Source organism: Apodemus sylvaticus, chromosome 4, assembly GCF_947179515.1.
Source record: "Apodemus sylvaticus chromosome 4, mApoSyl1.1, whole genome shotgun sequence".
NCBI lineage: Eukaryota > Metazoa > Chordata > Mammalia > Rodentia > Muridae > Apodemus > Apodemus sylvaticus.
The window spans coordinates 29,169,445-29,190,206 of NC_067475.1; the positions used below are offsets into that span (position 1 = coordinate 29,169,445).

Genomic DNA, 20,762 nt, shown 5'->3' on the forward strand with positions numbered 1-20,762 from the left:
GAGATTTATTTTGATCAGGCTTCTATGGGTTAATAAGAAACAAAACTCAACAACATCTGATTGAACAAAACAATCAGATAGGTATAAGAAACAGATGCAGAAATTCACACAGATCCTGTAAAATCACTACACTGGAAGCTATGATATGCAAAGGACCTGTAGAGTAAAACAATATCGAAAGAAATTAAATAGAAAAATAATTTTAAAAATCCCTGACATAAGATCCCACCCCTACCCTGAAAGATAACCTTGAGCATTGGCACCAACCACTGGGCATGTAAGCTGTACTTGAGTACTTTGTTTCCCCAGTGAGACAACCTTGGAGGAAACAATCTTGTAGATTCAGGATTAGGAGTGAGCTTTGTCAGCTTTTTCCTTAAAAGCTCTAGTGGCCCCTCTGATGTAGATCTGTATCTGTAGACCCTGCGCATGCTGCCTCAGTTTGTTGATCATGTTGATTGCTGGTCCTTGTTTTCTTGGTGTCTTCTCTCCCCCCTGCCTCTTTCACTCTTTAGGATTTGATGGAGAGTTCACATTGAGGGTTGAGTGCTCAAAGGTCTTGTCAGCCTGGTGACAATAGACAAGAGACTGGTGGTCTCTATTTGCTCCCATCTGCTGCAGGAGGAAGCTTCTGATGGTAGACCAAGCCACTGATCTTTAAGTATGGCAGAATGTCATTAGTCATTTTTAATCATTTTTTTAGGACATGGATTTGCCCTGGGTCTTTGGTCTATCTAGTCTCAATGATCACATAATCATTGCCTTGGTATGGGTTGCATATCATGTACTTACTCTGCCTCCAGTCAAGTCAGATTGGTTGGTTACACCCCGCAGTTCCATGCCAGCACTGTCTCTCTTGGCAGGCAAGACACTGTAGATGTAAAGGTTTGAGGCTGGGATTGTGTTTCTCCTTTGGTAGCATGTAGGGTCCTTTCAGCATGTAGGGGCGAAGGCACCAGCTCAACTCGTGTTCAATGAGTCGAATAGGTGTCATCTTGAGTTATAGGCCTTGCCATCAGCTTTCACAGGGGGTTGCATCAGATACTTACATTATGACTCATAACTATAGCAAATTTAGTTATGAGATATCATGAGGAACTGCATAAGGTTGGGAACCAATATTGTAGACCTTCAGTGGAGGGACCAAGTCAACTAGACAGATTATATTTATACTTAGTTTAATATAACTAAGTTTTTGTTGCAAATTTGGTTTCTTAATTGCTTTTTGGTTTTTAATCTTTTTTTTTTTACACACCAGATTTTATTCCCCTCCTGGTCTTGACTGTTCCAAATCCCATTCCTCCTCCCTGACCCTGTCTCCATCCCCTACCCACACTCCACCAAACCTCCCCTCTCCTGGGGCATCCAGTCTCTTGAGGGTTAGGTGCATCTTCTCTGGAACCCAGACATGGAAGTCCAGTTTCTGTTATGAGACATCTGGGTTGTTTCCAGCATCTGGCTATCACAAACAAGGCTGCTATGAACATAGTGGAACATGTGCTTCTGTGGCATTGTGGGGCATCTTTTGGGTACATTCCTAAGAGTGGTACTGCTGGGTCTTTTTTTAAGATTTATTTATTTGAGTACAGTTTTAGCTGTCTTTAGACACACAAGAAAAGGACATCAGATCTCATTACAGATGTTTGTGAGCCACCATGTGGTTGCTGGGAATTAAACTCAGGACCTTTGGAAGAGCAGTCAGTGCTCTAACCGCTGAGGCATCTCTCCAGCACAGTATTGCTGGGTCTTAAGGATAGATCTATTTCCAATTTTTCTGAGGAAGGAACCTCCAGATTAATTTCCAGAGAGGGGTTGTACCAGTTTGCAATCCCACCAGCAATGGAGTATTCCTTTCTCTACCTCCTCACAACAAGGGTTAGTTTTTGATCTTAGCCTTTCTGATTGGTATAATCTCAGGGTCATTTTGATTTGCATTTCTCTAATCACTCAGGACTTTGAGCATTTCTTTTGGGTGCTTCTCAGCCATTCAAGATTCCTCTTGTAAATTCTCAGTTTAGTTCTATTCCCCATTTTTTTTGATTGGCTTGTTTGGTGTTTTGGTGGTTGGCTTCTTGAGTAATATTTGGATATTAATAATGCCTTCTATTAGATGTGGGGTTCAGATTTTTTCCCATCTATATCTTGCCAATTTGATTTCTTTACTAGCTAGCACTTGCCAACAAACTTGACAACTACAGTAAATGTTCATGGCTCAATTTTTGTTTGGTTCTAGCATTACTTGCTGACCATGATTGACAGCTCTACCTCTACATTAGGAGAAAGCTCTGTGCTGTCCAGGCATCACTGTTTTACAGTACTTAACAGCTCAAAGCCCAGTTGAACCAGTGAGGATATTGGTCACATAACTGTGATTTGTATAGTGACACATAGGATGCTGTTCATAAAGTGTGTCACAAGGCCCTATGGCGTCTAGTGTTCTTCAAATGATCGAAATGAACAATGCAACAGGAGGCATTTCTACACAATCTTCGTTTTGATGTATTCTTGGATTTGAGTATTTTTGCACCAATATTCATAAGGTAAATTGGTCTAAGGTTCTCTTTGTTGGATCTTTGTGTGGTTTTGGTATCAGTGTAATTGTGGCTTCATAGAACAAGTTGTGTAATGTTCCTTCTGTTTCTACTTTTGTTTATTGTTCTAGCTAGAACTTCAAGTACTTTATTGAATAGATAGGGAGAGAATGGGCAGCCTTGTCTAGTCCCTGATATTATAAGTTTCTCCTTGAGTTTTATATTGGTTAATGGTTCACTATGCTTTTAGTATGTTGACATGGGCCTTGAATTCCTGATCTTTCCAACACTTATCATGAAGGGGTGTTGGATTTTGTCAAATGCATTTTCAGCATCTAACAAGATGATCATGTGGTTTTTTTTTCTTGGAGTTTGTTTATATAGTGGATTATATTGCATCCCTGGAATGAAGCCTACTTGATCATGATGGATATCATTTTGATGTGCTTGGATCTGGTTTGCGAGTTTCCTTAGCACTGCTTTCATTGTGGCCAATAAGTTTGGGTATGTTTGTGCCTTCATTTTCATTAAATTCTAAAAAGTCTGTTTCTTTGACCAAGTTATCATTGAGAGTAGAGCATTGTTCAGCTTCCATGTGTTGTGGACTTGTTATTGTTATTGAAGAGCAGCCTTAGAGAGTTGTGATCTAATAGGATACAAAGGATTATTTCGATCTTCTTGTATCTGGTCATTTTGAGAAGGTACCATGACATACTGAGAAGGCGTAATCTTTGTTTCACCATGAATGTTGTATAGATATGTTAATCCATTTGGTCCATAACTTCTATTAGTTTCACTGCATTTGTTTTGTTTCTGATTCCATGATCTGTCCATTGCTGAGAGTGGGGTGTTTAAAAGTCTCCCTGTTATTATTGTGTGGGGGGTGGGGGTTACAAAATGTATGTTCCTTTATGAATGTGGGTGTCCTTGCATTTGGAGCATAGTTGAGAATTGAGAGTTTATATTGGTAAATTTTTCCTTTGACAAAGATGAAGTATCCTTCCTTTTAAGATAACTTTTGGTTAAATAGAATGGCTACTCCAGTTTCTTGGGACAAATTACATAGAAAATTGTTTCCAGCCCATGATACTGGGGAGTTGATTCCATTGTTGCTTCCTGTTAGAGGTGGAAATTTGCTTTTGCCACTCTTGGGTTTGTTGAAAGACTACTTCCTTGCTCTTTCTAGGGTGTATTCTTCTCCTTGTTGGCATTTTCCATTTATTAGCCTGGATTGTGGAAAGATAATTGTATTTTTCGTGGAATATCTTGGTTTCTCCATCTATATTAATTGAGAGTTTTGCTGGGTACAGTGGCCTGGGCTAGCATTTCTGTTTTTTTCTGTAGCCCTGGAAGTTCTAGAACTCTAGCCGGAAGTGCTGGCCTCAGCTCTTAGATCTGCCTGCTTCTGTTTCCCCAGTGCTAAGATTAAATATGTGCCACTACCACCTACCTTTAAATTTTATTGTGGTTGTCTTGTCTACATATATTTACATATGTCTGCACCACTTGTATGCCTGGAGCCTTCAGTCACCAGAAGAGGGCATTGGATTCTCTGGTACTAGAGATTTTAAGCTTGTGAGCCCTTTAGGTGCTGGGAATCGAGCTTGGAAGAGTAACAATCGCTAACTGTTGAGGAGACATTTTTCTGTCACCACAGTTCCTTTTTCAAGAGATGGAAGAAGTACATTCCATTGTAGAAATTTCTAACAAGGAGTTTACCAAGAATAAAGCTTCCCACTGGAAGTAAGAGGGTGACAAATGCTGATCCCTCAAAGTTGGTTCTGGGACATGGACTATAGTAGGGTATGGGATGTGGCAGGTACATTCCCTGACTACAAGCAGCTGTCTTAGTCAGGGCTTCTACTCCAGCACAAACATCATGACCAAGAAGTAAGTTGGGGAGGAAAGGATTTATTCAGCTTACATGTTCACATTCCTGTTCATTATCAAAGGAACTCATGCAGGTCAGGAAGCAGGACCTGGTGCAGAGGCCATGAAGGGATGCTACTTGCTTGCTTCCCCCCTGGCTTGCTCATCAGCCTGCTGTCTTACAGAACCCCAAGAAAGACTAACAGCCCAGAGATGGAACCACCCACAAGGGGCCCTCTCTGCTTTTAAGCTGGATGTCATGGAAGCATCTTCTCAAATGAAGCTCCTGTCTCTGTCATAACGCCAGCCTGTGTCAAGTTGACACATGACACACAAAACTGGACAGTAGTACAGCAGCTATAAAAGAATTTGTCTCCATTTAATCTGGATACATTTACACACTGATGTGTGTGTGTGTGTTATAGTGAAAGGAGTATTTATAGGAAAAATTGCCTTATTGTAGTACTTTTTTTTCAGATAGTGTCTCTTGTAGCTCCGGCTGTCCTGTAGACCAGGACACGTTGTATACCAGGCTGGCCTCTCCCCCCAAGTGCTGGGATTAAAGGCGTGTGCCACTACCAGCAGTAGTACTTCTTGTATAAGTGTATTTTTACTTTTAGAGCTGGGAAATACATACCACTGTATAAAAAACAGTAACCTAACCAAACAAAAGGTCCTCCAAATTTTGAGCACCATTTGCAGTTTTCTATAGTGAGAGATATATGGGTATCATCTGAGTGATTCAGAGAAAGTCAAACGGGGCTGGGCTACATTACAGCGCTAAATGCACATTGGTGAAATGAGATGCTGATCCATTGGCACGCTAATGTGCTATTTTTAAGTCATGCATCATAGTGTCTTGAAAGAGGACTGTCATAATTATGATGGATTAGACTGCAGACTCAGCCCTCCATGCAGTAATTGTTTCACAGATGCTGTTGATGTGACTTGAATTTATAATTACTTATCCTCACAGGCAGGAGAAAGCACAAAATTGAACGGTGAACGCTGCCTTGTTAATGCTCATCATCAATCAAGAGATGTATTTCAATGAAGATGCTGGTTTTTTTTTGAGACAAAGTTTCTATGCATAGCCCTGGCTGTCCTGGAACTCACCATTGTAGACACGGTGGGGGGGGGGGGGGCGGGCTCAGATCCACTTGCTTCTGCTAATTGAGTGCCAGGCCTAAAGGGACTGGCCACCACATTCAGCATATACTTTAAGTCTCTGACCAGCCAGCAATGGCCAGTCTGGTGGCACATTTCTTCCTGTAACTTTATTACCCTTAAGCTTTCCAACAACAATGGGCATATTTATAGTTGATTTGTTGATATAGCTGATAATGATATTTATAGTTGATATAAGCCTACATTTGGTTCCTCAGACAACCAGTCACTGTGAGGAATATTTATATGGGTACTGGATTCTGAATTGTATCAGCTCTCAGATTTAAGGGAATGTTTTTTATTAAAATGTACATTGTTGTATGTCTGAAACTTGACTTAGAAACAGTTCTGGCATGCCATGTGGGTGCTAGGAATTAAACCTCAGTCCTGGAAGAACAGCCAGTGCTCTTAACTGTTAAGCCATCTCTCAGCCCAACCTTGTATTGGCTCATATTTTAGGGAATGAGTGGCAGTCACTTCAGTGACTGTATGTAATTCACTGTGTTCACACCTGTAATGCATGCTAGCAAGCACAGTGAGACAGGGGGTATCAGCAAACTGTCAGAATATCTATACAGGAACTTCATATATTTATTCTAAGTGCTGTATATTTACTTCAAGCCACATAAGGAAATTAGGCCCTGGTTAAAGATAAATGCCCTTAGTCCTGCTAATAACCATAGACATAGCAAACTGCCTTTCAGAGTATTGATAAGAAGACTACAAATAGGCTCAAATAAGGGCAAATATGAATTTAAGGTCAATCTCCCTAAACTGTATTCTGTGATGGGAAGGGCTACGTGTCCCCATTAGGAGCTTGGCTGAAAAATGACATTCTTCCTGCTTCCCTGAAATGCTTAATCCATCTTTAGGCCAGCTATGATCACATGGCACCTCATTTGAATGCCATTTTAAAGCCCTTGCAGTCTTGGTAAAATGTCACTCTGTGCTTTGGAACTCTATCAGTACAAAACATATGCTTGGCTTAGGAGGTTTACATTTGGTTTTGAAAATAACAAATTTGATAATTTTTCAGTATCCCTAGGTAGTCCTAACAAAACATGCAGTTAGCCATGAGCCTTAAATGTTTAAAATCAGTTATTTTTTAAAAAACTTATGAGACACACCAGAAGAGGGAATGGGATCCCATTAGAGATAGATGGTTGTTATCCACCCTGTGGTTGCTGGGAATTGAACTCAGGACCTCTGGAAGAGCTCTTAACTGCTGAACCATAATTTCTCCAGCCCTATTTTTTGTTTTGTTATAGCTGTTACTATGTGAGATCTATAGTATCTGGGAAGCTTAACTAGTCAGACCTTCCAGGTTTCCCAAGAGGTGTGTGTGTGTGTGTGTGTGTGTGTGTGTGTGTGTGTGTGTGTGTGTGTGTGTGTGTGTAAAACCATTTTGAAGTGGTAGCCTAATTTTAATTGGCCAACTTTCTCATATGTGACATCATCTAATCTCAGTCTTTCAAACTAGATGTCATTGCCAGCATGGGCTCCAGAGAGACCCCACAGAGACCCCTACCTCAAGATTTAGTAATGATTCTAATCTATAAAATCTCCAGTAATTGCATTACTGTTGAAGTATCTAATCTCATAATCTAAGACAGATAATGACTGAAGCCTATGTCTGTTATTTTCAACTGGGAAAGGACAATTTTTCCTATATGTAATCCTCAGCAAAGAACTGATGCGAATTTGGTATTTAGACATAGGGTATCCAGAAATAATTAATGATTGGATCACGGATAGGGCCTTCATGTGAGTATGTGGGCCAAATTACACTGAGGAAAACCATGCAAAAATAACTTAATAGTTATTTGGAAAATGGACCCTTATTTCAATTTGAAAAATAAGATATTAGGTAAATAATGCAAATACAACCCAAAGATTCTTCCTGTCTGAAACAACTATGACTATGTCAACTTATGAGCCAGATGACTAGAGCACTGCAGTTCTTCCTTCTCTACTAGAAATAAGACCAAAGCCTGCATCTTCAGATAGGTATAGGATCCTGTAACATTCATACAATAACTGGCCTAGGACATAGTAAAGCCAAAGGCAATATTCCCTTTAATTTTCTTTTTGGTTTTTGAGACAGTGGAATTCACTCTGTAGACCAGGCTGAGCTCAAACTCAAATCCACCTGCCTCTGCCTCCCAAGTGCTGGAATTAAAGGCATGCACCACCACTGCCTGGCAATATTTCCTTTTCCATTCTCTGAAATGATAGGTTTTCTGGACCCAACAAGTAGCTCTCAAGGACACAGTGTCCAAGGTTAGCCATTCGCTTTCCTCATCTGCTGCTTTTCCCAGGAATTGCTTTTTAATTTTCACACTAATAAATTTTATTTTGTTACCTATATTTCTTAAGATCTATAATGCTTCAAGGTTTGTGGCTGACCATTGTAGTAGATCTACTTGCTTCTACCTCCCTGGTGCTAGGATTAAGGGGGTATGCCACCATGCCAGATTTCTTAAAATATTTTTGAGCCTCTTCTAATTACTTTGACCATTTAAAATATGTTAAATTATGTGGAGCAGGTCATAATACACATGTATGTAGCTGTAAGTAATTGCTATATTTGAATTGAATTGAATGGGCAGTTGCCAAATGAATGCATCTTTTAAATTTTCCTTTCTCTTCCTTCCCTCCTCAATTTTCTTACTAGTCAAACCCAGAACTACCCATACAGATATGATGCTACATTCAATGTAATGAGCTTGGTTCATTTGAATTCGCTGTGCCACTGAGACCAAACTTGGTACATAGGCAACTGAGCAGTGCTCTTCAGCTGCTCTTTGGCCAGTTGTTACACTTACTTGTTAATCAGGTTCAGACTTCTGCAGAAGAGACCATGTAAAGTTCATCAAGACATGTAAATTGTGCCATAGAGTTCCATGTATCTGTTGAAACAAGAGTTTGCTCACAGAGGATCCAGGTGAGCACTGGAGAGCCATCTGGGAACCTCAAAGGTCACTGCCCCCCTTTTCAGAATATCACCTGTGTCCTTTATCTTCCTACTGTTCTCCACCTCTTTTACCTTCAGCATTTTAATGCACATAGAATTTTTGAGTTTACTTATTCAATATATAATATAATTATCAAACCATCTGATTGCTTTTATACTTTGAAGCTATACTTGGATTTGGTTTTTGGCTACAGCATTTCAGTTGGTCCTCTTTATTGGGTCAGTGTACATGGTCTTACTGTTGAGGCATGGTCTCACTATATAGTTCTAGTTGGCCTGGAACTTACTATATAGACCAAGCTGTCAGAGCTCAGATTCTCCTGCCTATGTTGGAATTAAAGGTGCAAAAAAAAAGGTAAATAATAACTTCAGTGTTGATTTTTCAGCATTTCTATATTCCTCTGCTTCACTTGTTTTGTCTAAAAAGTAAGTACTGATCGAACATAACCCAGACACAAAGTAGTGCCCTTCCTTACTATAAATAGCCTAAAATAAATGTGTGTGAGTACACACAAGTGAACTGGATTAGCCACTCACCATGGATGTCATTGCTATACTATAAGCTGGAGAATAGGGAAGATACTTCCCTATTTCTTACAAAACCAATTGTTAGATTTTACATGGTTTAAAATTACATTTACAGTGTGTGGTGTGTGGTGTATGGATAGATAGGTGTACAGGTAGGTAGATAGGTGCCATGACAGGCATGTAGGGCTCAGGGGACAATTTGTAAGAGTTCAGCCCTCGTGGATGCTGGGGGGGGGGGGGCAGGGATCAAACAAGTCATCAGCCAAACAAGTCATCAGCATTGGTGACAAGTGCCCTTACCTGGCCATTTCACCTGCAGGAAATCTTGCATCAGTCCGTTCTGGAAAAATCACCTAGAAGTGGCATGCTTGAAGATGTATGTGGGTGTGTGCATTTGTTTCAAACTGAATGTTGAACCTGGGGAGTCCCCCCCCCACATGCTGCAGGAATCACCTCAAACTGGCACCCCTAGCTGATAGAAATGAGATTCCCTGTTTGACAACCAAAAGGATTTGACAACCATTCCTACAGGCCTGCTAGAGCCAGTCAAGTAAAATATACCAAAATTAGAATTTTGAACTTGAGGATGCAGTTTCAAAAGCTGTTATTGGGATTCTGAGAGCTGGTACAGTCCTCAAGGAGATGATTCTAGGAACACAAGGAAGCAGCATGACAGCTCGTCAAGGGCTAAAGATGATTTTTCTCTGCTACTAGTTACTGGAGAGGTAACAGCTGCGATCATTCCACTGTTCCTTTTTCCTCCATGTATGGAAGTCAATAGTAGTAAAGATAGATGAGCATCTGATTGCTATATCTAGGTGTTATTGTAATGCTGTCATTCTTGTTTCTGTGTCTTTAGGATTCATTCAGAGGGCAACCTTGTGGATGGCCCCGAAGCAAGCCTGATGGAACAGGACAGAACCACCCATGCTGAGGGCACCAGACCGAGTCCATTCCTGATAGCATCACCTCCCATTGGCCACACAGAAGAACCTCTGGCTGTTAAACTCCAGAATGGAAGCCCATTAGTAGCAAGACCTCATCCAGAAGTAAATGGAGACAACGCCAAGTCGCAGTCTTTCCAAAGCTGTTATAGAATACCCCACATAAAAGGCAGCCAGAGAAGTCATGAGAGCCCAGACTTCATACATGAAGGCAGAGGGTATTCCAGGTGCTTACACAATGGAGGAATAAAACGCACACTCAGTGAACCATCCCTCTCTGAGCTCCATCTAAAAAAATTGAAACTAGACCAAAAAGCTAAGGGAGAAAGTAATAACTTCGGGGAAAGAAACGTAGGTAAAAGCAGCAGTCAGCCAAATGTCTCCGGACTAAGTGACAGAGAGCCCATCATCACCTCAATTGCCCAGGAAAGTACAGTTGCAGACGTAGATGCTTTCCCGACACGGAACTACAATGGAGTTGAAAACACAGCCTTTCAGATTATCAATGAGCAGCAAGAAGGGGAAAATGGCAGGAACATTACATTACTTAAAAACAAGACTGTGCTAATGCCTAATGGTGCTACAGTTTCTGCCCCTTCTGTGGAAAGCACACATGGTGAACTGGAAAAAGCACACTGTTATCCAGATTGTGTTTCCATTGCCGTGCAAAATACCACATCTCATGTAAGCTCCCTTAGCAGTCAAACTGCTACCGAGTTGTCAAGTGAGATCCCTCAACCATCGCTTACCTCAGCGCAGATCAATTTCTCACAGACCTCAAGCTCCCAGCTGCCTCCAGAGCCAGCTGCAATGGTGACTAAGGCCTGTGATGCTGATAATGCCAGTAAACCAGCTGGAGTACTAGGTTCGTATTCTTTTCAGAAAGCAGAACACCAACAGAAGTCAGTCTTGGAGAAAGGCCCATCTCGTACAGAAAGCAAAAGCATCCAAAGGAACATGAAGGCATTTGCTGAAGAATACTATCCTAGTTCCAGCAGTGGTCTGCACGCTTCCCATGGCCGCTCAAAGGAAACCAATGGTGCTCACTTCAGGCAAAGAGTAATGTTCCCTAATTCTGCCACTACCCTGGCCCCACCATCACAATCACTTCTGGCTCCCCACCTGGTCCTTCCTTCAGAAGGAAAAGCTGCTATGAATGATGTCGCTTTGGAAGAACACCATCACCATCCCAGCCAAAGTAACCTAACTCTCTTAAGGGAAGGAAAGATAGAACATCAGCCTACGACATCATCTAGCCAGAGTCTGAACCCATCTCTACATATACCCAACCCCCCCTTGATTCTTCCAGAACAGCATCAGAATAATTGCATGCCACCGTGCTCTGAAAAATCAAGGAAAATGCCAGAATATCTCATGCCGCCGAATCATGGCCACAGTGGAGGTTTACAAGAACGTAGCCAATATCTGAGGGGACACAGGGAGCAAGAAGTTCTGAAGGATGCAAATGAGAAACCAACTCTGTACACTGTTGAAAGCTCTATACAGGCCGGCCGTGGCTGGATCCAACTGAAGACCTCTTATTTTCGTGAAACACTCCATCAGACAAAATGCAAGGAAACATCTTTGCACTCATTCCTTCACTCTCAGACCAGCCCTGCCAATCCAACGAGCTCCAAACAGTCCACTGGCAATTTAAACATGCCTGGAGGATTCCAAAGGCTACCTTATATCCAGAAAACAGCTCAGCCAGAGCCGAGGTCACAAATGTACCAAGTGGATGTGAATCAAGGACCAGGTATGGGGAGCCAACATCTACAGTTCCAGAAAACTTCATACCAGGAATGCATCCCCAGGACAGATCTCTCACCTGAAGCTCACCTGCAAGCACAGAGTGTTCCTCAGTATCATCATTTACAACAAAGAGTAAACCCCTCCACTGATAAGCATTTGAGTCAAAAGGCCACAGAGACTCAACTGTTATCTAGATTTTTACAACATACTCCTCATAAGGCTGCACACACACAAGCACCCCAGAACTCAAATATCCCTCAGTTCTGCCAGCAGCAGCAGCAGCAGCAGCAGCAGCAGCAGCATCAAATACAGAGAAAGAATAAAGAGCAGACACCTCATGCTTTCACTCCTCTCCAAGGCAGCAATGACAAGCAAAGAGAAGTCTCACGCTTTGGCCAGATTAAAGCTGAAGAAAGCAAAAATCAGTATTCAAAATCAAGTAATTTCCAAAATAAGACCCCAAACCTGCAGAACATGCAGTGTTTCCCGGATAATGTGACCCCAAATCAGGATGTTCATCACAGGTGCTTTGGAGAACAAGAGCAGAAGCTTCGAGCTTCTTTACAGGGTCTTAAAGACAGAAGCCAGGCTGAGGTCACAGCTCTACTAGCTGAAGCAGCCCAGCAGAGGTATTTGCATAATCAATCAAAGGCACTCCCTGTGCCTGAGCAAACAGGGAGTCACACACAGACCCCTCAGAAGGACAATCAGAAGCATGCTGCCTTAAGGTGGCTTCTCTTACAGAAGCAAGAGCAGCAGCAAATACAGCAATCCCAGTCATTTGGTCATAATCAGATGCATAGGGCAGTCAAGACTGAGCCTGGATCCAAGCCTTCTTCCTGTGTCAGAAAGACACTCCCCATGTCTGAGCCACAAGAAAATATGTCCAAAAGGATAAAGCAAGAGATCCCGTCACCAAGCTGTGGTAATAATGGGCAGCCAAAGAGCATCATTGAGACCATAGAGCAGCATCTGAAGCAATTTCAGCCCCAGGCACTCAATGAGTATAAGGCTCTGACACACAAGTCACAGAAACAGGTGAAAGTGGAAACATCGACAAATATCCATGCTGCAGAATCTGAGAACCACACCCCAGCTACAGAGCTGCAAGCAGCTCTTTCAGAAAGGATACCAATGAAAAGACCATATTCTGTTCTCAACAAAGATTCAGAATCTCATCAATCAGATATTCCTGATGCACTGAAGGATATTAAATGCCAAGCATGCAAAAATGCAGGTAAGTGCCAATAGCATACTATCTTTATAATCTTTTTCCACTCTACTCCCTTATCCTCCAATAGTTCCTCACCCTACTCATCTCCAAGAGAATGTCCGCACACACTTACAGCCAGGACATAAAGTGTTTTTGCTTGTTCATTTTGATTTTTAGTAGAGCTTAAAATCTTGGCTCTTGCTGGTACTAACCCAAAATAAGAACAATTTTTGGTCATTGTAGTTCCTTGTAATAAGGCTGTACTTCAGTGTGCCTCACATCACCATAATTTGTCCTTTCTTTGCCTTACAGAAGCTTTTCAGTTTCACAAAGTCCCATTTATCAATTCTTGATCATAGCACCTGAGCCACTGGAGTTATGTTTAGGAAATTTCCCCCGTGACCATGAGGTTTTTTTTCCCCAACTTTCCCCCCACTTTTTTTTTTTGCTAGAATTCTGATTGAATATTGAAGCTACTATTTTTAATCTTGAAATGAGAAATGGTTATATTTAGTTACAAGGTTCTTAGTACAAAATTAATAGTTAAAAGGTTCTGATGAAGTTAGACCTTAGTATCAATTTTTTGGCTACTTAGGATCACTTAGAGCATTCTTTGTGTTTTGGATTTCTTTTTTTTGTATTGCTCTATTTTTTGATTTTAAATGGCATGTGCGGGGCTGGAAGACAGCAACAGTGTCTGGTCTCCACAGGTGTAGCTGAATGAAGGCATTAGAGGGACATCATTTGTTTCTGTTTAAAGCCCTGCCCATCCTGTGTTGCACTCATTGACACTTAGTAGGCTGGTCTTCTGTCCAGTGGAGCACTGAGTTCTCACCTTACTCCTACAACTAACCCTTTTAGCTGATAAGCTCAAGCTCAGACAAACGTTCAACAAAATTTCACAAAACACAGATTAAAAAGTAAAAGAAAGTTTTTTTTTTTACCTTAAACTGCATTGTAGTTTCCTATAATTCATTTTAATCCCCTTATTGCTTGGTTCTATATATTGATTTAAAATTTATGTTGTATGTGAAATGTAATGATAATTTTTAATAGAACAAATATATTTGGTATAATTGAACAAATATATTTGGTATAATTGAACAAATATATAATTTGGTATATTTGGTATGATTGAAATCTAAAATAATCTTCTATTATCCCAACAGAAAAAGATGAAGCTCCTTCTTATGACCATCTAGGAGCTGGTCCTAATGTGGCAGCTATAAGAACACTCATGGAAGAAAGGTAATTAACTCAAAGGCACAAGACAGATTAATGGTTACCCTCTGTATACTGCAGTTTTTCCAGTCCCTGCCCATATCTCAGTAAACAAGTGTAAATCAAGTAATTATCAGGGTTAGCTATTCCAGGGCTGCCAACCCAACACTCTGCTGTTCACTGCAGTCACAATATTTGATAGGACAAATAGTCACTTAGTTGGCACAGGCTGCCCACTTGCAGGTGGATGCTAGAAAATCCCCATGCTAGAAAAGCATGAGAGCTTTTGGCAAAGGTTACAGAGTGGCCACACTTGGCTCTCTCCTATTGCCTTGATGTCCATGATGAAGTGACAGGAAGCATTTTGAGGACCATCTTGACCACTGGGTTAAAGTTTTAGCTTTGCAAATGAGTTCTAACAAAGGAAAGCAAGTGTAAATGGTCGTGAAAGGATGGTTTTACTTATTTTGAAAAACTGTACATTTCATTTCTGTATGCTGAAAAAAGGCTTTTCCTATAGAACTGAATAAAAGGAACTGTGCTGTTAAGTAAATTTTTAACATGTATTTACATCTATGTATGGGCAGTATGAGTATTCTTGGCTTTATTTTCAAATCTTGCAGTTATTTTGCGGCTTTGCCCAGCTGCAGTACTGGTAGTGCTCCCTAATTTTGTTAACACTGCACAGCAGTTTGGCATACCAGGAACACAATCTGTTTCTAGAGTTCTAACAAGATAGCTGGATGTTAACTTTTGGCCAGATCTCTTCAGAAACACAAGCTTTCTAAAAACTTACAATTATCCATGCTGTGAGATAAATTTAGTAAAAGATATCAAATAGTTTCAAGAATTGCATCTAGCAAACTCATTTTGTACTTTGTACATAGAAATATCTTTCCAAATACCTTTTTCATCACCCAGCATATAATTACAGAATAATCCATTATACTTTCTGGTGTTTTTGGATGCATTATGCTTGGATTAGACTAATTTTTAAAAGTTTAAACCCTTCATTTCTTCAGATGTAGTTGTAGAAAAACACACTTAAATGTTCAAATGGCATGATTGCCTGTTGAAGTCATCTAATAATGGGTGTGTCTTTCTTTAAGGTATGGAGAGAAGGGTAAAGCTGTTAGGATTGAAAAAGTTGTATATACTGGTAAAGAAGGCAAGAGCTCTCAGGGATGTCCTGTTGCTAAATGGGTAAGTGTACCTTGTCAGTGACCTTGGTCATTCAATCATTTCTATTCACTTATCTAACCTCAGGAAGTAGCTTGCCAGACAGGCAGTGGTGGCACTCTTGAGGCACAAGCAGGCAGATTACTGAGTTCAGCATGAGTTCTGAGGCCAGCCTGATCTACAGAGTGAGTTACAGGACAGCCAGGACTATACAGAGAAACCCTAAATCCCAAAAGAGTAGCTTCTTGCCAAAGAGCATTGCCATTTGAAAGGAGCATATTAATTATTCTATGTGTATCCTTAAATTCTAAAAGCAGAGTGGTTCTGAAATCATGAACAAACCACTAAATAGAAATAATTTAGAGGTCAAAAGCAGTGGTTCTCAACCATGGGTTGCAACCCCTTGGTTGATATATTTACACTATGATTCATAATAGTAGCAGAATGATTGGGAGTCACCACAACAAGAACTGTGTTCAAGAGGCACAGCTATAGGAAGGTTGAGAACCACTGGTCTAAAGAATAGTCGATAGAAGAAACAGTCTTTAATCTTTTAAGCACCATATTAATATTTGCAGTGCCATATAAAGAAAGTCTTCAACTAAGTCCCTTTTCTGTAGTTCTGAACCAGGCACAATCTGCTGAATATTGAGGAGAAATTTTGGACCATTTCTTTTTTTGGACAGTTAGGTCTCTACTCTATGCCTGGGCAATAAAAGTCAAAATGCAGTTGGTGATCATTTTAATCCTGACAGTGTAAACTACGCATATGTTAAGCCTTGGCTCTCATTGACCCTTGTTTCTTTTGGGTGGGGTGGGGCTGTTTGGGTGCATTGTTGATCCACACAGATATATCGGAGATCGAGCGAGGAGGAGAAGGTACTGTGTTTGGTTCGAGAGCGACCGAATCACACTTGCGACACTGCTGTGATGGTGATAGCCATCATGCTGTGGGACGGAATCTCGAAGGTTCTCGCATCCAACCTCTACTCTGAACTCAAGGAGATCCTGAGCAAGCGAGGCATCTCTACCAATCGTCGCTGTGCTCAGAATGAGAAGTAAGTGTGTGCAGGCCTCTTCCCCGTTCTCGAGGGGCTTAAATTTGTATATTGATACACATGTTTATTCAGGCAGTGAATGAATGTTTATAGTGCACATAGAGTCATTATGGTTCAGGAGCCATTTCTAGTCAAATCTAGGTGGCTTAGGTTTTATCATTTCAATTCTAGTTGGAGACTCCATATTAACCATTTTAGTAAGATACTATGTTGGTGTTCAGGTCACTGACTTTTAATCTGACATCAAGATTCATTAAAGTTCTATAGGAATTAAAATTCGCTATTTCTGTAAAGTCAAAATTGCTTCCCTTTCCACTGCTGCTCTATTATTGCTGGGTAGTTAGTACATGTCTGTTACTGTTTGTTGGGTTAACTTTGTAAGAAGTAAAGGTTTTTATTCCTCTGCTGTGACTTGCTGCATGATGTTAGCGAACAAAGGTTCTCCTGATACATTTTCTCACAGTTGGTCTAAAACTAATTTCATTTGTACTTTTAAAATCTACCTAAGTTTTATCTTATCTATGCAAACCATACCAAATCATTTGCTGGATCACAAAGAATCATAGCCACGATTACCAATCTCACTACTAATCAGATTTAGTAGAGTTTCTCAGAGTTTCTCAGTCTCAGCTGTATTAAACAGGTGTCCATAACTGCCCATTTGCAATTGATTTGCTTTTGACAAGTTTGAAAAAAAACTTAACTGATCATTCCCCTTAACTAACCCATGATATGTAAACTTCTAACGTGCTTTAGATGTAAAATTTTTTTCAGATTATCATTATTTTGCTCCTTCTGGTGAAGGCACAGGTGAGTGCACTTGCTGCTGGAATTCACTGTTCTTACCATAGAGGAGTCTCAGGGCAGGCTTTGGGTTCTAAATTGCTAGTGAACTTAGGAAATTAACCATATTTTAATAAGCACAACCATGCTTGTTGTTGCATGATTTCTACAACGCAGGAAATAACATGTCCAACAACTAATAGATGGATAAGAGAAACATGATGCATCCACAGAATTTTGAACCCAAGTAAAGTAAAATTCAGGAAAATGAATGGAACTAAAGATAACCACACTAAACTAAGCCACAATCTAATGATGCCAAGTGTGGGGTAGCTGTAGTGTCATAGATTCTTTTGGAGTGCCACTTTTTGGAGAGTCAGTGGCATAAGCTCACATTCTGGCCTGTAGAGTGTATGTAATACATATAATTTATATCATATAATATATATATTATGTATTATCCATAAATATGCTCCTCTTTTCCCAAATCAACATTGGTTTCCTTTTGACTTGTGATATGTAATTTTTCTTCATTCGAGACAGGGTTTCTCTATGTAACCCTGGCTATCCAGGTACTTACTCTGTAGACCAGGTTGGCCTCGAACTCAAATCTACCTGCCTCCGCTTCCAAGCACTGGGATTAAAAGCTTGTGCCACCACTGCCCTGCTGAGTGGTATGTATGTAATCTTAAAGCAGCACTAATGTGCAATATCCTGATGCTTACTTCAAAATAGTTGGGTCATTTGTTTTCTATTTTTTCTTCAATTCACTAGCTAGCTAGCTTACTTGTTGACTGGATAATTTGGTATTTGTATTGAGTTTCTATAGTTTGATCTATCTTATATTTGATCCTATAAATTTGCTAAAGACTTCCACACTCACACATAAGATTTCTAGTGCCATGTCATCTCACTGCCATTACAACTACATGATTGTCAACTTGCCAAGATCTGGGCACGACTGAGGGATTTGCTATAGATGGCGTTAGTTGAGGTAGGCCAGGTAATGTGGGTAGCACCTATTGGCTGGAGACAATATGTTCATATTGCTAATAATTTTGTGTGTGGTGATATGGATCTACTGCCAACTGTTGATTATTCAGGTATTTCTCAAATTTGATCTCTGTATCAAAAGTCAGCTGGCAGTAAGTAACTCAGGTTTATTCCTAGATCCTCTGTTCTAGTCCAGTTGTCTAAATGGCTGGTTTGTCACTATGCCTCTGTAGTATAATTTGAAATTAATATGAAATAGTATAGGAATGTTCTTGCAAAGTTCAGGAAATTTCATTGTCATTACATTTTCACTTCATTATTTGATTATCTCTGGGCATGTTCATGCTAGTACCCACAGGCTACAAGTGTTAGACAGCCCTGGAACTGGACCTATAGACAATTATGAGCTACCTACCCATTGTGGGTGCTGGGGAGTAAACTGCTATTTACAAAATCTTTTGCTGAAATTTAATTTAAAAGGGGCAGTGATGATCTTAATGTGTTCTTTAATATGATTTGCAAGAATCTGTTCATCAGGGAAACTAGATCAATAGTTTGGTTGTCTTTAAGTTTCAGGGTAATTTGTATAGAATAATTGGTAGTTTTTTTCTTCCCATTATCAGAATGTGTTTATAAATAGCATTACACTTTATACATAAATCACCAAGTATATTAACTCATCATAACACTTCCATGTCCTTTGTTCTTTCAGTAGAAACTGTTGTTGTCAGGGTGAGAATCCAGAAACCTGTGGTGCCTCCTTTTCTTTTGGTTGTTCTTGGAGCATGTATTATAATGGATGTAAGTTTTCCAGAAGCAAGACCCCAAGGAAATTTAGGCTACAAGGAGATGATCCAAAACAGGTTGGTTTGATTCATAAGCTATAACCTATTTTTCATACAGAATTAATGGGCATAATAATCTGTTATCAGAGTTTCATCTCAGAAACATAATCTGGTTAAATCCTACATACAAACTATTTTATAAATTTATCATGTATAGCAGCACAAATTATTCCTACATGAGGGGAGTCAGCTAGGGTTTCAAATACACCATAACTAATCAACTGGGGAGAAAGGGGTTTACTTTGCCTTAAAGCTTGTATGTAGTTCATAGGTGCTGTTTACTGCCTATATTACCTTATTGAGCCATTTATAGTGCCCTGGACCACCAGCCCAGGGGTGGCACTGTCCACAGTGAGCTGGCCCCGCCCATATCAATCATCAATCGAATATGAACCAAGAGCTCTCATTTTTAAAATGAAAGTTAGTTGCCTTTTCCAGAATGACTCCAGGTTGTGTCAAGTGGACACAGCTAGCCGGCACATATAGTCCTTTATAGAGTAACCATTTCAAGCAAATTAAGCTGACTAGGCTAGCCTAGACAGGAGTGAGGCTATGTAATATGCGCAATAACCCCTGATATTCAATGTTATTTCACACTGCTGTATAACATTGAGGCTCCATTTAATAATTTCATAGAATATTTTGCACAAAAATTTGCCTATACCAAATAAGAGGCATTTGTATATTACAGCCTGTCCTGCTTGAAAGGTCTATGATACTACTGGGAATTACTATGGCAATGAATCATGTTGCAAACAAAAAATCATGAGGCAAAGATATTGTGGGTTAAGGACTGGAGTGATGGCTCAGGGCTGTTCTTCCAGAGGACCTGAGATCAATTCCAGCACCCACGTGGCAACTCACAACTGTACTATATAACTCCAGTTCCAGGGGATCTGACTGACACTCTCTACTGCAAGTAAACTACCAACCAATACAAGGAATACTTCATTGGAGACAGTGGCTTCTGCTCACAGTGGCCATAATTCATGACCCCAGGTGTTCATTCTCATTTGAATAGTGAGAGGGAAATGTGTTTGTTCCCAGGAGCCAACAGAGGCTGGTGTTATCAACATTGTCAGTTGTCTGCATGCAAAGCAGAGCCTGAATCCATCTTAACCAAACCCAAAGAGACAGCACCTGGTAGATAGCATATACAGATATTAGAAGATGCAGTTAGATTTAGATATTTCTTACCATAAGGAAAACATTAGACATTCAGCTGTCTGTGTCATGTCTAAATGAACATGTTTATATCCATGTTTAATTTAGAATTTAATTTGTTAATCTTTTTTGTACAGGAAGAGAGACTAGGTTCTCATTTGGACAACCTGGCTACCATCCTTGCTCCAATATACAAGCAACTTGCACCTGATGCATATGCAAATCAGGTAAGTTTAATTTATTTGTGAGTCAAACTTCATTACTGGTGACTGTCCAAAGACAGGGTTTCTCTGGGTAGCCTTGGCTGCCCTGGATGGCCTGGCATCTAGGGTTAATTGTGTGCACCACCAGCTCCCAACCTCACTACTATTGAAGGAGTAACTTTTTAACCTTAAACCCTCCTTTTCCTGTATATGGTGGCCTCCCTGCATTTATGTAAATGTACTGCATGCTAAGGGCCTTGGGTCCCCAGGACCTGGACTTATAGACAATTGTAAAGCAATATTTGGGTTAGTGTCTCTGCAAGTGCCGCATACCTGCT

At 40.3% G+C, this 20,762-nt stretch overlaps 1 protein-coding gene across 3 annotated transcripts in view; it reads left to right on the forward strand.

Moving 5' to 3' along the window:
- Tet2 (tet methylcytosine dioxygenase 2) overlaps window positions 1-20,762 on the forward strand; it is a 73,499-nt gene that overhangs the window by 44,753 nt on the left and 7,984 nt on the right. For all 3 annotated transcript variants that reach the window (XM_052179208.1, XM_052179207.1, XM_052179209.1), the window contains 6 exons: window positions 9,929-13,002; window positions 14,148-14,226; window positions 15,309-15,402; window positions 16,228-16,436; window positions 18,925-19,075; window positions 20,359-20,448. In XM_052179208.1, the coding sequence (XP_052035168.1) occupies window positions 9,975-13,002; window positions 14,148-14,226; window positions 15,309-15,402; window positions 16,228-16,436; window positions 18,925-19,075; window positions 20,359-20,448 (3,651 nt within the window). In that variant the 5' untranslated portion in view covers window positions 9,929-9,974. The remainder of the gene's footprint in view (window positions 1-9,928; window positions 13,003-14,147; window positions 14,227-15,308; window positions 15,403-16,227; window positions 16,437-18,924; window positions 19,076-20,358; window positions 20,449-20,762) is intronic.